This window comes from Dromaius novaehollandiae, chromosome 8, assembly GCF_036370855.1.
Source record: "Dromaius novaehollandiae isolate bDroNov1 chromosome 8, bDroNov1.hap1, whole genome shotgun sequence".
Lineage (NCBI taxonomy): Eukaryota > Metazoa > Chordata > Aves > Casuariiformes > Dromaiidae > Dromaius > Dromaius novaehollandiae.
This window is the reverse complement of record NC_088105.1, coordinates 22,086,173-22,101,076: the sequence shown is the minus strand read 5'-3', so window position 1 is coordinate 22,101,076 and position 14,904 is coordinate 22,086,173. Positions and strand designations below refer to the sequence as shown.

The window sequence follows — 14,904 nt, the reverse complement described above, 5'->3', positions numbered from 1 at the left end:
TATGTGTGTGAGTCACAGCCCAGTGCTACATTCTGTTCTGAAATTAGAAGACATGAAACTCAAAGCGTGGCTCATCAACAGCTTGTTGGTGTTATACCTTTCTGAGGAGGGTGTCCTGACTGAAGTGAAAGGCTAGCAGTACTTTTGTTTCCACAACAGACTGTTAATGCTGTTAACCAAAAGCAGTGTTAGGTCAAACTGCTGCAGCATGCCAGTGTTTCATCCAAATGAAGGGACATCTCAAGCTGTAACTTTTGTGTTTGTAGAGTATAGACATATATATGCCCTGCAGACAGCTGTGCAGGCAGAGAAAGTCACTATCTCTAGTCAAAATGGGTTGGGTTAGCTTAAGTGTTTTAAAGCATTTTGCTGTGTGATCATTGCTGAGTTGTCTTATATTGAACTGGCATAGGGAGTGCTCACACAAATGGTTCTGTTGGCAGACCTGAAGGAAACTGGCACAGAGTATGGTTATGCATTTTTATCAGCTCAGCTGGGTCTGGAAGAGGGCATCTGTCCATAGCCTGAGTAGAAATGTAGTATTGAAAATATATTGTTACAGTTTGGAGCATTTTGTAAATCAGCCTTTTCAGCTGCAACTCTGGATTACGTTTTCTTTACTATCAATTTGTTCACTCTAATCTTCCAAGAGTTATGAGCCAATAAGGTAACTGCTTCTGGAATCTTAAGTATACAAACTGTCAAACTGAGTTAAAAATTGTGCTTCATCACAGATGTAGTGTAGCTTTTCAATTTGCTGTGCATAAGTTCCTGTCGCTTCTTCTGTAATATACGTTTGTACTGCTATTTAGCAGTTGCAAAAAAAATTATTTCATACTAGAGCAGTAAGTATGCAACTTACCAGTGCAACTCTTTTATTTGCAGTTTAATGAGTTAAATGATGCAGGCTTTGACAGTAATTTCAAGGAAATGTACTAAGCTTGATAGCTTGACCTAGATTCTGTATTAGAATGGAGTGTTGTGCTATTTCTCCTCTTCTGTCCCCACTTGTATAGAAAAACTTGAAAGCCCAGAGTGCTTTTTTTCTCTTTTTTTCATTTTCTTCCAGTGCTATATTTGTATATAGCTTATATTCTAAATATTAAAGTTTGCATAAACAGCTGCTCCTGAGAGAAACTGTGACTCCAAATGAATGAACTGTGTTTTAGGATAAATTTTACTTCTTTCAACATTATCCTCTTCTAAAGTTCAAAAATCCCAAGTACTTCTCAGACACTAATCTTGCACATCATGCTTCATTTTAAAAAGGAAGTGAAGTTCCTAGTCTTCTGTAATTCCTTGTTGCTAAGAGCTGACATTTTAATTAAACTATTAATTATCATTAAACTTCTGATAACCAAATTGTCCTACTCGAGAAAAAAAATGGCCTGTGTAATAATGGTTAATAGATGTTCTCATCCAGCATGCTATGTTTGGCTATTCATATTGTATTGATCTTTTTTTAACGACCTCCTCTTCCTTTGCAAAGCCTTTCTCAAGAAAAAGGCTACTAAGGTGTTTTCTTTAAATCTTGCATAGTAGTGTTTAGAGTCCTGAGAATGACTTATGCACATTTAAAATATTAATAACTTCAAAATAGTTTTATTTGATATGTGCAAAGACTGCCTTGGTAAGTACCTGCATCTATATGTTTGTATATTGTTAATGTATAACTATATAATATGTAAAATTGTATAATGCAGTGCAAAGTAATGCCTGATCACACAGCGTGTAACTTAGAGTTCTCAAGTTTGAAATACTATCCATGGTTCAGTAAAAGTATTTTGGCATGTAGTTTTTGTTCTTCCTAGTCAGACTCAGAAAGTGGGAAAGCAGATAGTAGGTGCACAATATTACATGCAGTTTATGTCCATGTTAAATCCATGGTTAGATGAACAAGGTTTAATTTTCACATTTTGGACATATGCCTATTGCATTGTTCTACCTTCCAAGAATACATTCAGATGCAAAAGCACAGGAATGGCAGAACCCTTACCAAAGGCCTCTGTAAGGTAGGTAATTACCTTTAAGTGCTTGTGAACGTTCAGAGTTCATCTGCATTATGCATACGCGCCGTATGCTTGAGACTGGAATCTCTAGGAAAAGGTATTAGAACCAGAATATGACAAGGCAACTCTGATTACTATGGCTTTACGTAAGATGAAGGAGCAACATGAGGAGTGTGAAATAGTGAAAGTGAAGCTGTGAGTTGCAAAGTTCATATGAACCTGTAGCTGTTATACCTCAGTCCATTACCACCTTTGTAACATGTATTTGGCCTCTGAAAACTGGAGTCTTGTTCAAATGCTCTAGAAATTCTCTTTGAAAATCTTTCTGAAGCTCTGCTTGATATGATTTCTGATTTAATGCCCCTTTTTTCCAAAACCTGAACTCAGCAGATTTATTTTGGCTCACTTATTAATTTGGTGCCTGAAAGCAGAAACCTGCCACAGTGGTACATGTGGGCTAATCTAGATATAAAATACAAGATATATTCTTAAAATCTTCCAGTAAGTGGGGCAATGCAGTAAGTATTCATTTGAAGAACTGTATGTGATATTGTCAGTAAGGATTCATCAGCATAAGAGATAATTTGGGAAAAATAATAGATCTCAATAACTTTACTTTCAACCCTTACTACTTCATCATGGTCTTTCCCATCTGTTTTCAGTCAGCCATATGAGTGGTTGGATGTAGTGTAAAGGAGAGATGATTGTCTGCTACAAAGGCATATGGGTGCAATTGAGAATTTCTTTGGATACATCCTTCCTTATGTATAATTTAGAATATTCTAAATTGTAGTATCTATTTGTGACTGTGATCTGCTTTTCAGGACAGTGTCCACATTCCATGCCTTGGTGGTTGGTGGCTTTTGTGTATATATTTTGTTGTATGATGAAGCTGTTAATGCTGACCATCTCTGGTAAGACCTGTTACAGATATGTTGTGTTTATATAATAAAATGACACAATTGAGAATGAAAAAAAATATGGCAGTGTTAATTACTGAAATAATTACTTAATTTCTCTTTAAAATACAGAATTGTGATGTATCCATTTTTAAGTCTGTACATTTGATAATTACAGATTATTTTGGCAATATTAATGCCTTATCATATTATGTCTCTGCAAAGTGGAATTCATATAGTACAGACAACTGATCCAAAATAGCGTATTGAATTACTAAGGCGCAGAACTGAAAGTATAGCCTAAGTGGGTAAGACTGAAACTGTGCTATTTACTACATTTTTTTTTTCCTGTGAGAAAAAGACAGGACGAAAAGTTGGAACAGCTTATTTATATATATGAAATATACACATATAAAACGATAAAGTAAATGAAGGTATTTATATTTCAGCCTCTCCAAATGTTTCTATTAATCTGTTTAAAAAAGAAAAAAGACAAAAAAGTGCTATCTTCAGGAGTAGGAATATTTAATAAACTGATCTCTAAAAGTTTCTCAAATTAATGAAAATATTCCATATTAAGCTTAATCATTTCTTGATATCTAGTTACATTGTTTTGATTCAGTTCCTCCCTCCCCTCTTTTTTGAGGGGGAGAGAGACAGAGGTGGAAGATGCCACTTAGTTTAGTTAATTATAGATTGCTACTGGTATTTTGAAATTTTACTCATCCTCTGAGACCCTCTCCTTCTGGAAGGAAGAGGCTGTATTTTTTTCTGAAGAGTAACTAAGTACTTTTAAGTCCCATTTCATATTTCTGTCATATGTTGTTGTCAAAGGACCATCTTGTCAAGGGACCATGCTGTTGAGTCAGTCTAAACTTGCATAAATTTAACATTTGATACTTTTTCTGCTTTCTTTGATAGTGTAATTTAATGACAATGCAGTGTGGACTGAACAGGATCGGGCACTTGAAGCTATGAATTCTGATTGCAGCTCTGCCACTGACTTGTTATGTGGCTTTAATAAATATAACACTAATAGTAACATGAACTTCTGCAGAATTGGCCTCTTCTTTATGTAGTGATGTATGATCAAACCCTTGGCCGTCTGGCACTTTTTCATTGTATTTTAGTATCTTTGGAGAGACCAAATACAGTTGTCTGCACATCCTACGAGATCTGTTAACCATGCTGAAAAGCAGCAGGTTATTTTAATTCTGTGTGTGTGTGCGCACGCACATGTGTGCACGTTTGTGTGTTATGGTAAGATTTATGAGATACAAACTTTTATCTTGGTTCGTTTGAGTAGACTTTGTTCTAAACCTTACAAAAGTCACGAATGGCAGAAATAAAAACCACTTGATGAAGTTAAATGAACTGTGTCTTAACATTAGTTAAATTTTCTTGGTATTGTTCCAGGAAAAAAGTCAGATAAACTGGAGAAGTAACTTTTTGTTCTTAATAAGTTTGAGCAAAGTTATGTTAGATAACTTTTTGTATACAGCATTGAAAACTTCATCTTGCTTAAGGAGCCTTAGCATCCAAGACTATGTAAAAACCTTGAATCTTAAAACAGAAAATCTACCTGCCTTTGGGAGAAAGCTATTCTGTATTCCTGCTCTTACTTATAAATAGTTTTCTCTCCTTGGATACCTTTAGAATAACTGTTACCTGTGGCTTTATTTATTTGTGGTAGAATAAGGATTTTTTAAAATATATGTTTAGAAGTCTAGTAGTGGAAGGATATCTGATCTGTATTTTTAAAACCAAAGCTTCAGGTTTGTTTTATGGCAGTATTTCTCTAAATTGTTTCTCAGGCAAAAACCCAGCGGTTTCAAGAGTCTGTCGATTAAAAGTCTGCATAGAACACATTCTAGATCTGAAAATCAGTATTTTTAGTTACTAAACTAATAAAATGTGTGGCGTATCACTTAACCTATTTAAAGCAGTTGTAATGATTTGAATTCATGTTCATGCAAGTGACTGAATAAGTTCAAATGAAGACAGAACATATTGCCCATGACATTGCATGTACTTGTATACAGCCTGTCAGTAAAATAAAACATTGCTTTCCTGGTAGTGCTCTTGTGTTTGTCTTTCTACTACCAGAAGCTAGCAGTGATGCCAGAAACATAGGGTAGTTTTCTCAGAAATTGTAGATGTACTTATTTTTTTAAGGCTGATTTTTGTGTTGCTCTTAAAAATGAGATAGCATTTGTCTGTATGTTCCCCTGTATGTTGTATTAGCTCCGTATATGCAGTCCCTAAATCCCTAGTTGACCATGTAGAGCTTTAACCATTTTTTTTCCCAGCATCTGTTTTATGGCTTAGCTGTACATTAAATCTTAAATTCACCTCACAGTTGTGTACCATGCTTTTCATTTTTACATTGATTCGTAGTTGAATCCACATAGTTTTGATTTTAATTAAATAAGACTGGAGAGGAAGAAGGAAATTCTAAGGGAAATGCTAGATGGACTGTTGCAAAGCTGGTCAGTTGTGTGGAAATCTGATGCCTTTTTGAAATGCAGACATAATCAGTGGGACTCAGACGTTTACAGGTACGAAGGATGTGTGAGTCTTTCTGTAGGAGTCTCATATTAACAATGTGAGGAGCATTTGTGAATCCAGCTTCAATAGCTTACAAATAAATGACCAAGAATCCTTGATGGACCTTCCTTGGCCTCCTCTGTCCCCCATAGCGTGAGAGCATTGCGTATATCCTCCAGTTTTGGACTACCAGGAAGGTTGCTGTTAGGTTATGCCTGAAACTAGATACAATTGATCCTGACAAAAGATAATAGAGAATGGAGCATTGATAATTTAGAGGGAGACATCTGCCTTGTGTGTGTACACCTTTTTTGATGGTCTAGGATTTCCCATAACACTTTGCCTTTTTTTGTATATATAATTCAGACTGAGATAATGTAGGCTATGTAGAAATTGTTTTTGAGGTGGATGAGAATAACATGATAGAAAATGTGGAGGTGGTAGAGGTTAGATAGGGAGAGGGAGAAGCAAGTGAGTGAAGCTGTAACTTCACAAAAGAACAGGCTTTTTCATTTAACTGTCCACTCTAGGGTTATTACACTGTCTTTTTGAAGTGTGATATTCAATTAGTATTTGATTTTTATCTGGTATGACTCTTTTTGAAAAGAAGCTCAAAGAAGGTATATCTTGTGGACTTTTGTTTGTTATATCTGCCTGTGCATGTTTGTGCCTAATTCATTTGCCACACATACCTCCTTAGCAATCGCAGAAGAGAGAGCTCATCCCATCTGCTCATTTGAGTCGTTCCCTGTTTGTCACTCCTGGAACTTGGTTACACCAAAACTAGACTGCAAACATCTGGTTTTGTAAGCTCCATTGTGCTTGCCATTCTAGAAGACTGACCAGGAAAGCTAGAAAACTTTAGACTAAATTCTAATCTTCCCACTAATTGGGATTAATTTGGGATTCTAACAGGGAATCTTTTTGAAGGTATTGGGAGGTGCCAAATGGGTAGTGCAGCCACATATGCTGCTCAAGTTTTGGTTTAGAAAGTCTGGAGAGGGTTTGTTGAAAGGTGGCTCTTTTCCTGGAAAGACGGAAGGGAAATGGATCATTCCCTGTCTCATCCAGATAAGGGCTCTTAAATTTCAGTCTTAAGTGCAGATGTAATCTGGCTGATTCATACTTAAACAAAACATATGTAGATTTGATGGACAACTTGGTTTATATATATGCGTGTGTGTGTGTGTGTGCATGTAAAATAATCTTTATGCAGAGGAAAAGAGAGCTGCTTTTCAAACTCCTCAAAGTAAGAACGTGCAGAGGACAGTGGAAGAACAAATAAAAGTTGCTGCTTGTAATGTTTCCCTGTCTTGAGCTTATTCACAATTTTGGGTCTGTTGAATATCCTGGAGGAACTGAAGTTATATGTGTGCTCCTAGGAGCCATGCTTGCTGAATGTTTGGAACAAAAATGGAAGGGACGAAAGGTGTGAAATCATTCCATTAAGCACTGCTGCTGGAAGGTTCCTTGAGTACAAAGAGCTGGCAAATAAATTCCTATCATGTATTCTTCTACTCTACTTATCCCTGTAGATATAATAAGCATCCATTGTCTTATGTATATGAAAAGCATCAACTGAGTAAGACCCTTTTTGCTCTTCTGCCCGTGTTAAAACTTTGTTAAGGAAGAGAAAAAGAAGTTGCAGCGTGCCATTTAAAGTGCTGTGAGACACTACTTGGTCTGTTCTCTTTCATCCTCTGTTTCCAGAGAAACCTGTTCAGGGTAGCTGCTGGGTTTCAGTTCTAGTCTCTAGCAAGCTTCCCAAGGCAAGAGGTAATCCTGATTAGGGTAGCTTCTATGTTGGTGGAGAAAGAACCCATTTTCCTGACTAGGAGCTTCCTCACCCAAATATCATAATGTCTTACTGATGGGCCAAGTATTAGGTGACCTGATGGACATAATGATGTCTGATATGTGTATGTCCTTTGCAATTTACATTGTTATAAAGACTATAACTCTGCATTTTTGTTTTTTTTACAGGGGTGATCCTTCAATTGTGAAACTGAATATTGCTATTACCACAGGCTACCTCATTTCTGGTAATTATGCAATGTGTATACAATGCAGACAATGTATGTATATTCAGTCACTATGCTGAAAATGTGATATGTGTATACAGTACAGGTTCTAATGTGGCTTTTAAAATTACTAATGTAGTTGTGGGTTGTGGTGAAATCGCAGAATCTTGCCTGTGGATGTTAAAGATGGGAATGATAGCTCCGCAAGCACTAAGGAAATGCCCTGAGTGGTTTTGTGATGGTTTGATGTACAACCACCAACTCCAACTCACTTTTGTTCTTCAGCCAGTTTAGGTGTTAGAAGGTGTTAAAGTGGTGTCCTTCACTCACTCCAGGGTATCTAGAACTTCTAGCACTCTTATTTTTTTCTGATGACCTCAAAATGCTGGCAGAGGCAGTCTAGTAACCCTCAAAACAAGCTGAGGCAAGTGACACCATAAGATTCCTCCCATACTGACTTTCTAATTTCACTTTAAGCCAAAATTTAGTCCTATGTGTAAAACTAAGATATTTTAAATTATTTTCTTGGTATGGCATTTACCATTGCATATATTTTCTGTTCTAAATTATTTACTGTTAACGAAAACTGTCTTGAGAACATTTCTTACAAAAAGGAGCTTTCTTTTATTATCTGTGGGAATGCTGACTTGTCAAAGCCAAAACTCTTTGCGATTCATACTATTTTCAAGGAAAGCTTCTCATGTTAGGATGGAGTCTCCGGTTAGAGATCGAGCCACGTACTTGATTCTGTCAGACTTGATTTCCCACCCCGATGGACTGGACAAACCGGTGATCAGAATGCCTACTTAAAATGTGGGTTGGGTTGAGTCTCTGGTTTGTCTGTTGGAGGAACTTCATCTCCCTTGTTTAAATTCATTGGTATCTATTTTTGAATAATTATGCATTAGACTTTCATTATGAGTTAATGAATGCCTTGGAACAGAGACCTGAACCTGGCCACTAATTCTTTCTCAATTCCTTATGTAGTTAACGTTTAATTATTTATAGGAAGTGGAGCAGCTCTATCAGGTAATGTAGAGTCCTGCCCGAAGACAGCTAACTTTTATAAAAGAGATCAGGACACTCACTGGAGATACAAAAGGCTGAGGGGGGAAGTCTTTGATTTGGAACGTTCGTTGCCTATATTCCAAGGCAATGTACCAAGTACTTATTTATTTGGAGTTTCTTTTTCCAGCAAAGAACAGAAAATCTCCTGAAATCTCAAACCATTACAGGGGCAAGAAGGAACTTTTAATGTCAGAGCTTTCAATACAATGTTAACTCAGGTGCGCTATATCACTTTTGCAGTAATTGGAGAATTCTGATTAAATAAACCGAACTCACTTTTCATTCCAAGTGCCCCTTCCAAAATATTTCAGCTAAAGCTATTGTCCCTGTACTTCCCTTATTGTGGGAAACAATAATTTGTGGCAACTGTTGGAAGAATATTGTTGCTTAATGCTTTGTCATAACTTTTACTACATAAAAGAAAGTCTTTAGGATAAAGATATTCTCTTCAAAGATAATTAATTCAGAATGCTTCTACTGGTACCGTATGTCTATTTACAGCTCCAAAAACTTAAAGAAACACTATTCTCAGGTAAATGGTAATATATTGTTATTTCTTTTCTCTTGTAGATTTGTTGCTTATTATTTATTACTGGAAGGCTATTGGTGACAAATTTTTTGTAATACATCACTTGGCAGCTCTGTATGCTTACTCCTTTGTACTGGTGAGTGTAGATGAGATAGAGAAAAATGCCTTATAGATCTCATTTGCTTAATATTTAAAAAAATTCTTCACTATTTGGTGTGTTACCTCTGTGAAATGCATATTTATATGTTCATCATTACTTTCTAAATTGCTTTATTGGTCATTTGTGCTAAGTGCATGCCTTTCCAGTATTACAGCCCTTCAACAAAAATGTCTAACTTGTTTATCGGTTGAAACTGGAACTCTTCTCAATTTTTGCTTTCGAGGGACTCGAGAGAGAGGGGCTTATGTGGTTACAGGAGAGGGTTTCAAATAAAACCACAAGTCCCCATTTAGTCAGAAAAATCAGAAGGAAACACTTTTAATTGGTTATCTTCTGCTTGTTACTGTATTTGCAAGGCATTTCCGTAGGTCAATGATCTCTAAATCTGGTGCATGTATTAGTCAGCTGGGTGTGTTTTTTTTCTTTTTCTTTTTTTTTTCTTTTTTTGTTTAAAAGAAATTTAAGGATTCTGTTATGGCATACAGTGTAATATAAAATATCTATTTTATACTTTGTCGCTCAGATACTGTTAATAGAACACTCTACTACTTTAGTAGATAGGATTCTGAAATGTGTTCCTCTTTAATTGATGTTATAAGTTATTGAACAGCTGGTAGATAGTACCTGTTAATATTTAATATTAGTATGCTAATCTGAATAATGTACAATACTATCTGGTTCCTAAATATATGTTAAAGAGACCTTATCAACTATTTAGCATAGGCTAACCTCAAGTCTTTTCATAGCTGTTTGAGATTTCTCATTATATAACTTTATAAAAAGTTCATTGACTCTCTAAGACTTCATATTTAAGGTTACTTTAGAGGGGAAACTGGATGATTGACTGTATATATCCATAAATATCTGTAACATACATATATTGAAGGAAAAAGGGAAAGAGAAGGATACAGTTCTAGGATAAAGACTAATTTAGTTACTCTTTGCTGCTGCTACATGGAATTTCCTCAAAGATGCATGTGTGACTCGATAGAAATCCCACTAACCTCCAGAATAGCATTCCAGAATTACTTCTGAAAACCCCCTTCAGTAAATAGTTATTAAAAAATGCATTATTTCATCTACCACATCTCTTTCCCTGCCTACTGCCTGTATCCCAGGATTATGATATAAAGTGAGGAGGTAGCAATATGGAATAGCAAGCTTTCACTTATCTAACTATATGTAAATCTTTGGTTTTGTTAATAGGTAAATGAAAGTTAAGACGACAAAGCAACATACAGACCCTTGCATACCAAATTTTTCTTGGACTTAATGTCCGATTTTCCGTATCATTGTGTAAAGGAGGTGAAGTACACTGATAAGTAAACACTGTTCTGAGTTGAAGATAATTAGATCTACCAATATTATCATGGGTGAAACTGAATTAGAACTGAATACTAGAGAAACTAAAATATCACTATAAAGGCTAATCCTTGATGCAAAAAAACCTCATTAGTTGTTTCTGGAGTAAATGGAAAGTGTAGTAACTGTGTGAACTTTGACTTCTTTTTTAAGTAGTTTTTATTACTCAGTTTTAACTTTACCCTCAGATGTCTACGTGTTACTCTCACTGACTTATCTTCAGAGGAAGTTATTCATAGGTATCCTGTTTCAAAAATGGCTTTGAAGATGGGAGAGAATTTGATTAAGAACACAGATTCTGTTTGGTATAGTGCTAAGTCTGATGTGAAATACTTGAAATTTTAGGTATTGATACACCTAATGGGGAAAAGAAGAATGATTACATAAATGTCATAGGTTATTCAGGAGTACTGCTGAATATTTTTTTCAATTTTTTTTTTTCTCTGCATTTGTAAACTGCTGCCTACCCAGTCATGATATAATGGATGTTGTTTCCAGTGTGTAGCACAACCAAAAGATGACACAGAGGATATTCGGTCTTTTTGTCACTTAGAGGGAAGTGTTCAGTACAGTATATCAGTGTAAAAACTTGATACCAGCATAGAATAGGTGTGCTCTTCTTCCACAGTATATGGCAGGGACTAAAACAGAATTGGGGGAAAGGGTTTCCCCTGCAATGGGGAGGAGAAAAGAATGTAAGGGCTTTATGTGCCCTTTCTACTGCCAAATAAGAGCCAGCCATTCATCTTCATTTTGGCAAACTACATTCCCTAAAACAATGTAGGGGCTTTTTTCTTTAGTTTACAGTGATTCTGTTTCAATTTATTTAAACACGAGAAATCAAAAATGTTTATAATCATCTTAGATGATAACATAATCATTATAATTATAATCTACTATTGTTTGTGCCAGTCTCTTCTAACTAGCTTTCCACTACCACTTAACTGTAAATATTTTAAAGATTTATTTAAAATGCTATTGCTTCAAGATAACGGAAGGACATTTGTATCTTTTGTAGTAAATCTTATTTTGAAATTGTAAGGAAGGTTGTTGCAACTAACAAATTTGCTTGCCATCAATTGTAGTAAATAATTTGAGACACTATCATTCTGTGTTGCTTGAAGACTCTAATCAAGGTTTAACTGCTAGATTGTTGAACTTTGTATATCTATTTTATTTTGTTAACCAGAGCAAAGGTTTGTTGGCTTATTTTGGAAACTTCCGTCTGCTTGCAGAGTTCTCCACTCCTTTTGTGAATCAGCGGTAAGTGGTTCTTAGTGAATTTTTACCTAATTCCTTTTTGTTTAAATCTGTGTTATTATTTATCTCACTTACAAATTTTTGTGTTATTGAACATCAGCTGAAAGTGAATTAATACATATTTAACTAAAGATTACTGTCTGGAAAACTTCTACTATGACAGCTTTTAGCTGCTGTAGTCACAATAGTACATCTGATGTATTCCTCAAGTTCCTCTTCAGACTGTCCTTCATATGAAACAACAAGTTTTCATGAAACTACTGAACAAAAATTTCATAAATGTAGTATTTGTTATTAGCCTATATGTGTTCATTTAATTATTATAATAGAAGCTGTCAGTTTCAACAGGGATTTTGTTTTTAACATCATGGACCAGCAAAAAGAAAAGGAAGATAGCATTGTTATCAGAATCCTGGGCTGGAACTGCATTGCCCTAGATAATGTGAAGTTTATTTTACAATACTGCATATTATGTCAGTATTAATATATGTATATAAACATGTAGATTAGTGTAAATATATACATGCATCCTTATTTTCAAAAATAGTTCTAGAAATAAATTTGAAAACTTAGAAAATTAATAAAGCATCTAAATACAGTTGAAATAGATCAACTTCACTACTTTGATAAGAAAAGAAAGTGGCAGAGGGCTCTGTTCTAGAGTTCAGTGACAGGTGAAGCCTGCCATGCCTTATAGTGCCACCATGGGAATCCCTGCTGTGGATATCAGGAAAGGATTGTGATAATGCCAAGGATTGTGATAATGCCATGTATCACAGGTAGGGACAAGCACTCAGTAGAGTTTTCAGGTGCTGCAGGTAGAGTGGCCTCTCTCTCCTCACTTCTTAGCCACTGTGATCCAGCGGGGGATGACGGCCTGCCCCGGGAAGGCTTTGCCCTACGAGAGGGGCTTTGATATAAGGTGGTGTTGGAATCCTCCTTCCTTTTCCATTCTTGGTGGTATAGGACCAGATCTTTCAGTGTGGCAGATGCCTATTCCTCACCCATGTTTCTTAGTGTGTACTTCTACTTTAGTGATTTTACATGCATGTATCTACCTTCTTTTCCAGATATCTGGTAGAGAAAGGCAGGGCAAGGTGGATAAGGGGAAGAGAAAATGGGAACTATAGGCCTCCTGCAAAAAGGATATCTGAATATTGCCCATTACAACACTGTGGTTGTAAGCTCTGAAATGTTTTAGGAGACAGATTGCTAGGAAAAGATTGTGCTAAGCTTCCTTCTGAATGTTTACTTGGCAAATTCAACTTACAGGAGGGCAGAATAGGATAATGGAGCTCTACAAAGGTTATTTCATTTTCTCAAACACAGTTCGGTGGGTATTTTCAGTCTAATCTGTGTCCCATGTGCACAGAGAAATGGAGAAAGGGTAAAGAGATACTTCTTCTAAACTTGTTTTAGCAACACAAGGAAGAAGACAGTGAGGAAAATGAAAAAAGGTTGTATGATACTGTATAGGTGGTATTATATTTTAAAGATGATATTATATTATAGATTTCTATTTGGAAATTCATGTCCTGGTGAGTGGCTGTTCTCCAGCTGAATTTCATCAAGAAAGGCTTTCATCCTGGGTATAAGCGGTGCTTATACTGATGCTTACCTTTCAGATTGTGTTGTTAGGAAGTATAGTGATACTTTTAGTTATTAAAAGAAATAGATATTATGTTTCTTTTAAAATGCCTATCCTGCGGTCATGTGTCCCTGAATACCCCCGTTTACTGCTTTCTCAGAAAAACAGAAATATCTGTAGGAGATAGTCCCTTGTGCTAAGAGATGTCATCTCATTAGTGCATGGGTTCTTTTTTCATTAAATTTGAAGAGAACCAGATGTTTAAGACAGTAATGTAAATTGTTGATAATGATTTACATTATATCTCTTGTTTGCATTCTTAATATCATCAAAAAAGCACTATTATTAAAATGATATTCTAATCTCAGAACTGAAGCATTTTCTTCATATTTCCTGCCCCTGTTAGGGGTATCTAATTGGACAATGTCTGCATGTCAAGCATTGACTTCCTTCTATGTTAATGTCAACCTTTACATAATTAATTATGGACAGTGATGGGTAAAACATTAACGTTCAGTGTGATTTACTGGCTTTTATTTGTTAGAATTTGGTGCAAGAGAGAAATCACTGAGCAGATGTTTAGTTATCCTTTTTCCAACAGTTACCTCTGTTGGCGGATCACAGTATACATTAAAAACTTTTTATATTATTTGTGGAATCTGTGCAACATATATCAAGTAAAATAGAGGCTCTTATTGTTAGTCTTACTGAATATATCAGGTCTCTCTCTTCATCAGCCCAGTAACTCTTGCTGTGTATCCTTCTTCTAGATTAACTGCTGGAGAACCTGGCTCTTAATGATCTCAGTTGCACTCTAACCAATTCCTGGAGTGTTTCTGTTAGAGCTGAATGGCAAATTTTTTTAGTATATCTGTAGTTACCTAGGCCATAATCTGTAGGTAATTAAATGAAAATTAACTTTTTTTTGCCAATCTTAGAACTATTTATTGGGGGAAGGGGGGTTACCCCTATATCTTCTTGAGAAATACTTAAGTTATTCCACTTCTTTCTGCTTGATGAATACATTTTCCACTGGTCCTTTCTTTAACCTGCCACTGTTGCACAAATTTTTCTAGCATTTATTCTAAGTGTGAATGATAAAGAATTAAAGGAGTTTTGTTCATTTTTTAGGAATTCAACCCACATGTTCTGTGTGCTAGAGAATAGATAATAGTTATGCCTCTCTACTAAGGAATTAATATACAAGAAAATTAAGAAAAAAAACCCCCCTACACTTATGAACTAGAAGTGGTAGTAGTAGGAGAGGACTGTTTCATTTATCTTTTTCATTGCATAACATACCTAGTTGTGGCATGGTCAGGTGCAATTTATAGTGTCTGGTTCTGAAGTTCTGGCTTAGGGTTAACAGAATCAGTCAAGAAATCCCAAATCTGGGAAGCCTGACATTATAATTCTATCTAGAATACCATATCCAAATACAATATGCTAGTATAGAGATAC

At 35.6% G+C, this 14,904-nt stretch overlaps 1 protein-coding gene across 9 annotated transcripts in view; it reads left to right on the top strand.

Moving 5' to 3' along the window:
* TLCD4 (TLC domain containing 4) overlaps positions 1-14,904 on the top strand; it is a 44,599-nt gene that overhangs the window by 22,659 nt on the left and 7,036 nt on the right. For 8 of the 9 annotated variants that reach the window (XM_026094231.2, XM_064515882.1, XM_026094235.2 and 5 more), the window contains 4 exons: positions 2,834-2,923; positions 7,439-7,497; positions 9,115-9,209; positions 11,785-11,858. In XM_026094231.2, the coding sequence (XP_025950016.1) occupies positions 2,834-2,923; positions 7,439-7,497; positions 9,115-9,209; positions 11,785-11,858 (318 nt within the window). The remainder of the gene's footprint in view (positions 1-2,833; positions 2,924-7,438; positions 7,498-9,114; positions 9,210-11,784; positions 11,859-14,904) is intronic. The other variant, XM_064515884.1, reaches the window with a different exon arrangement.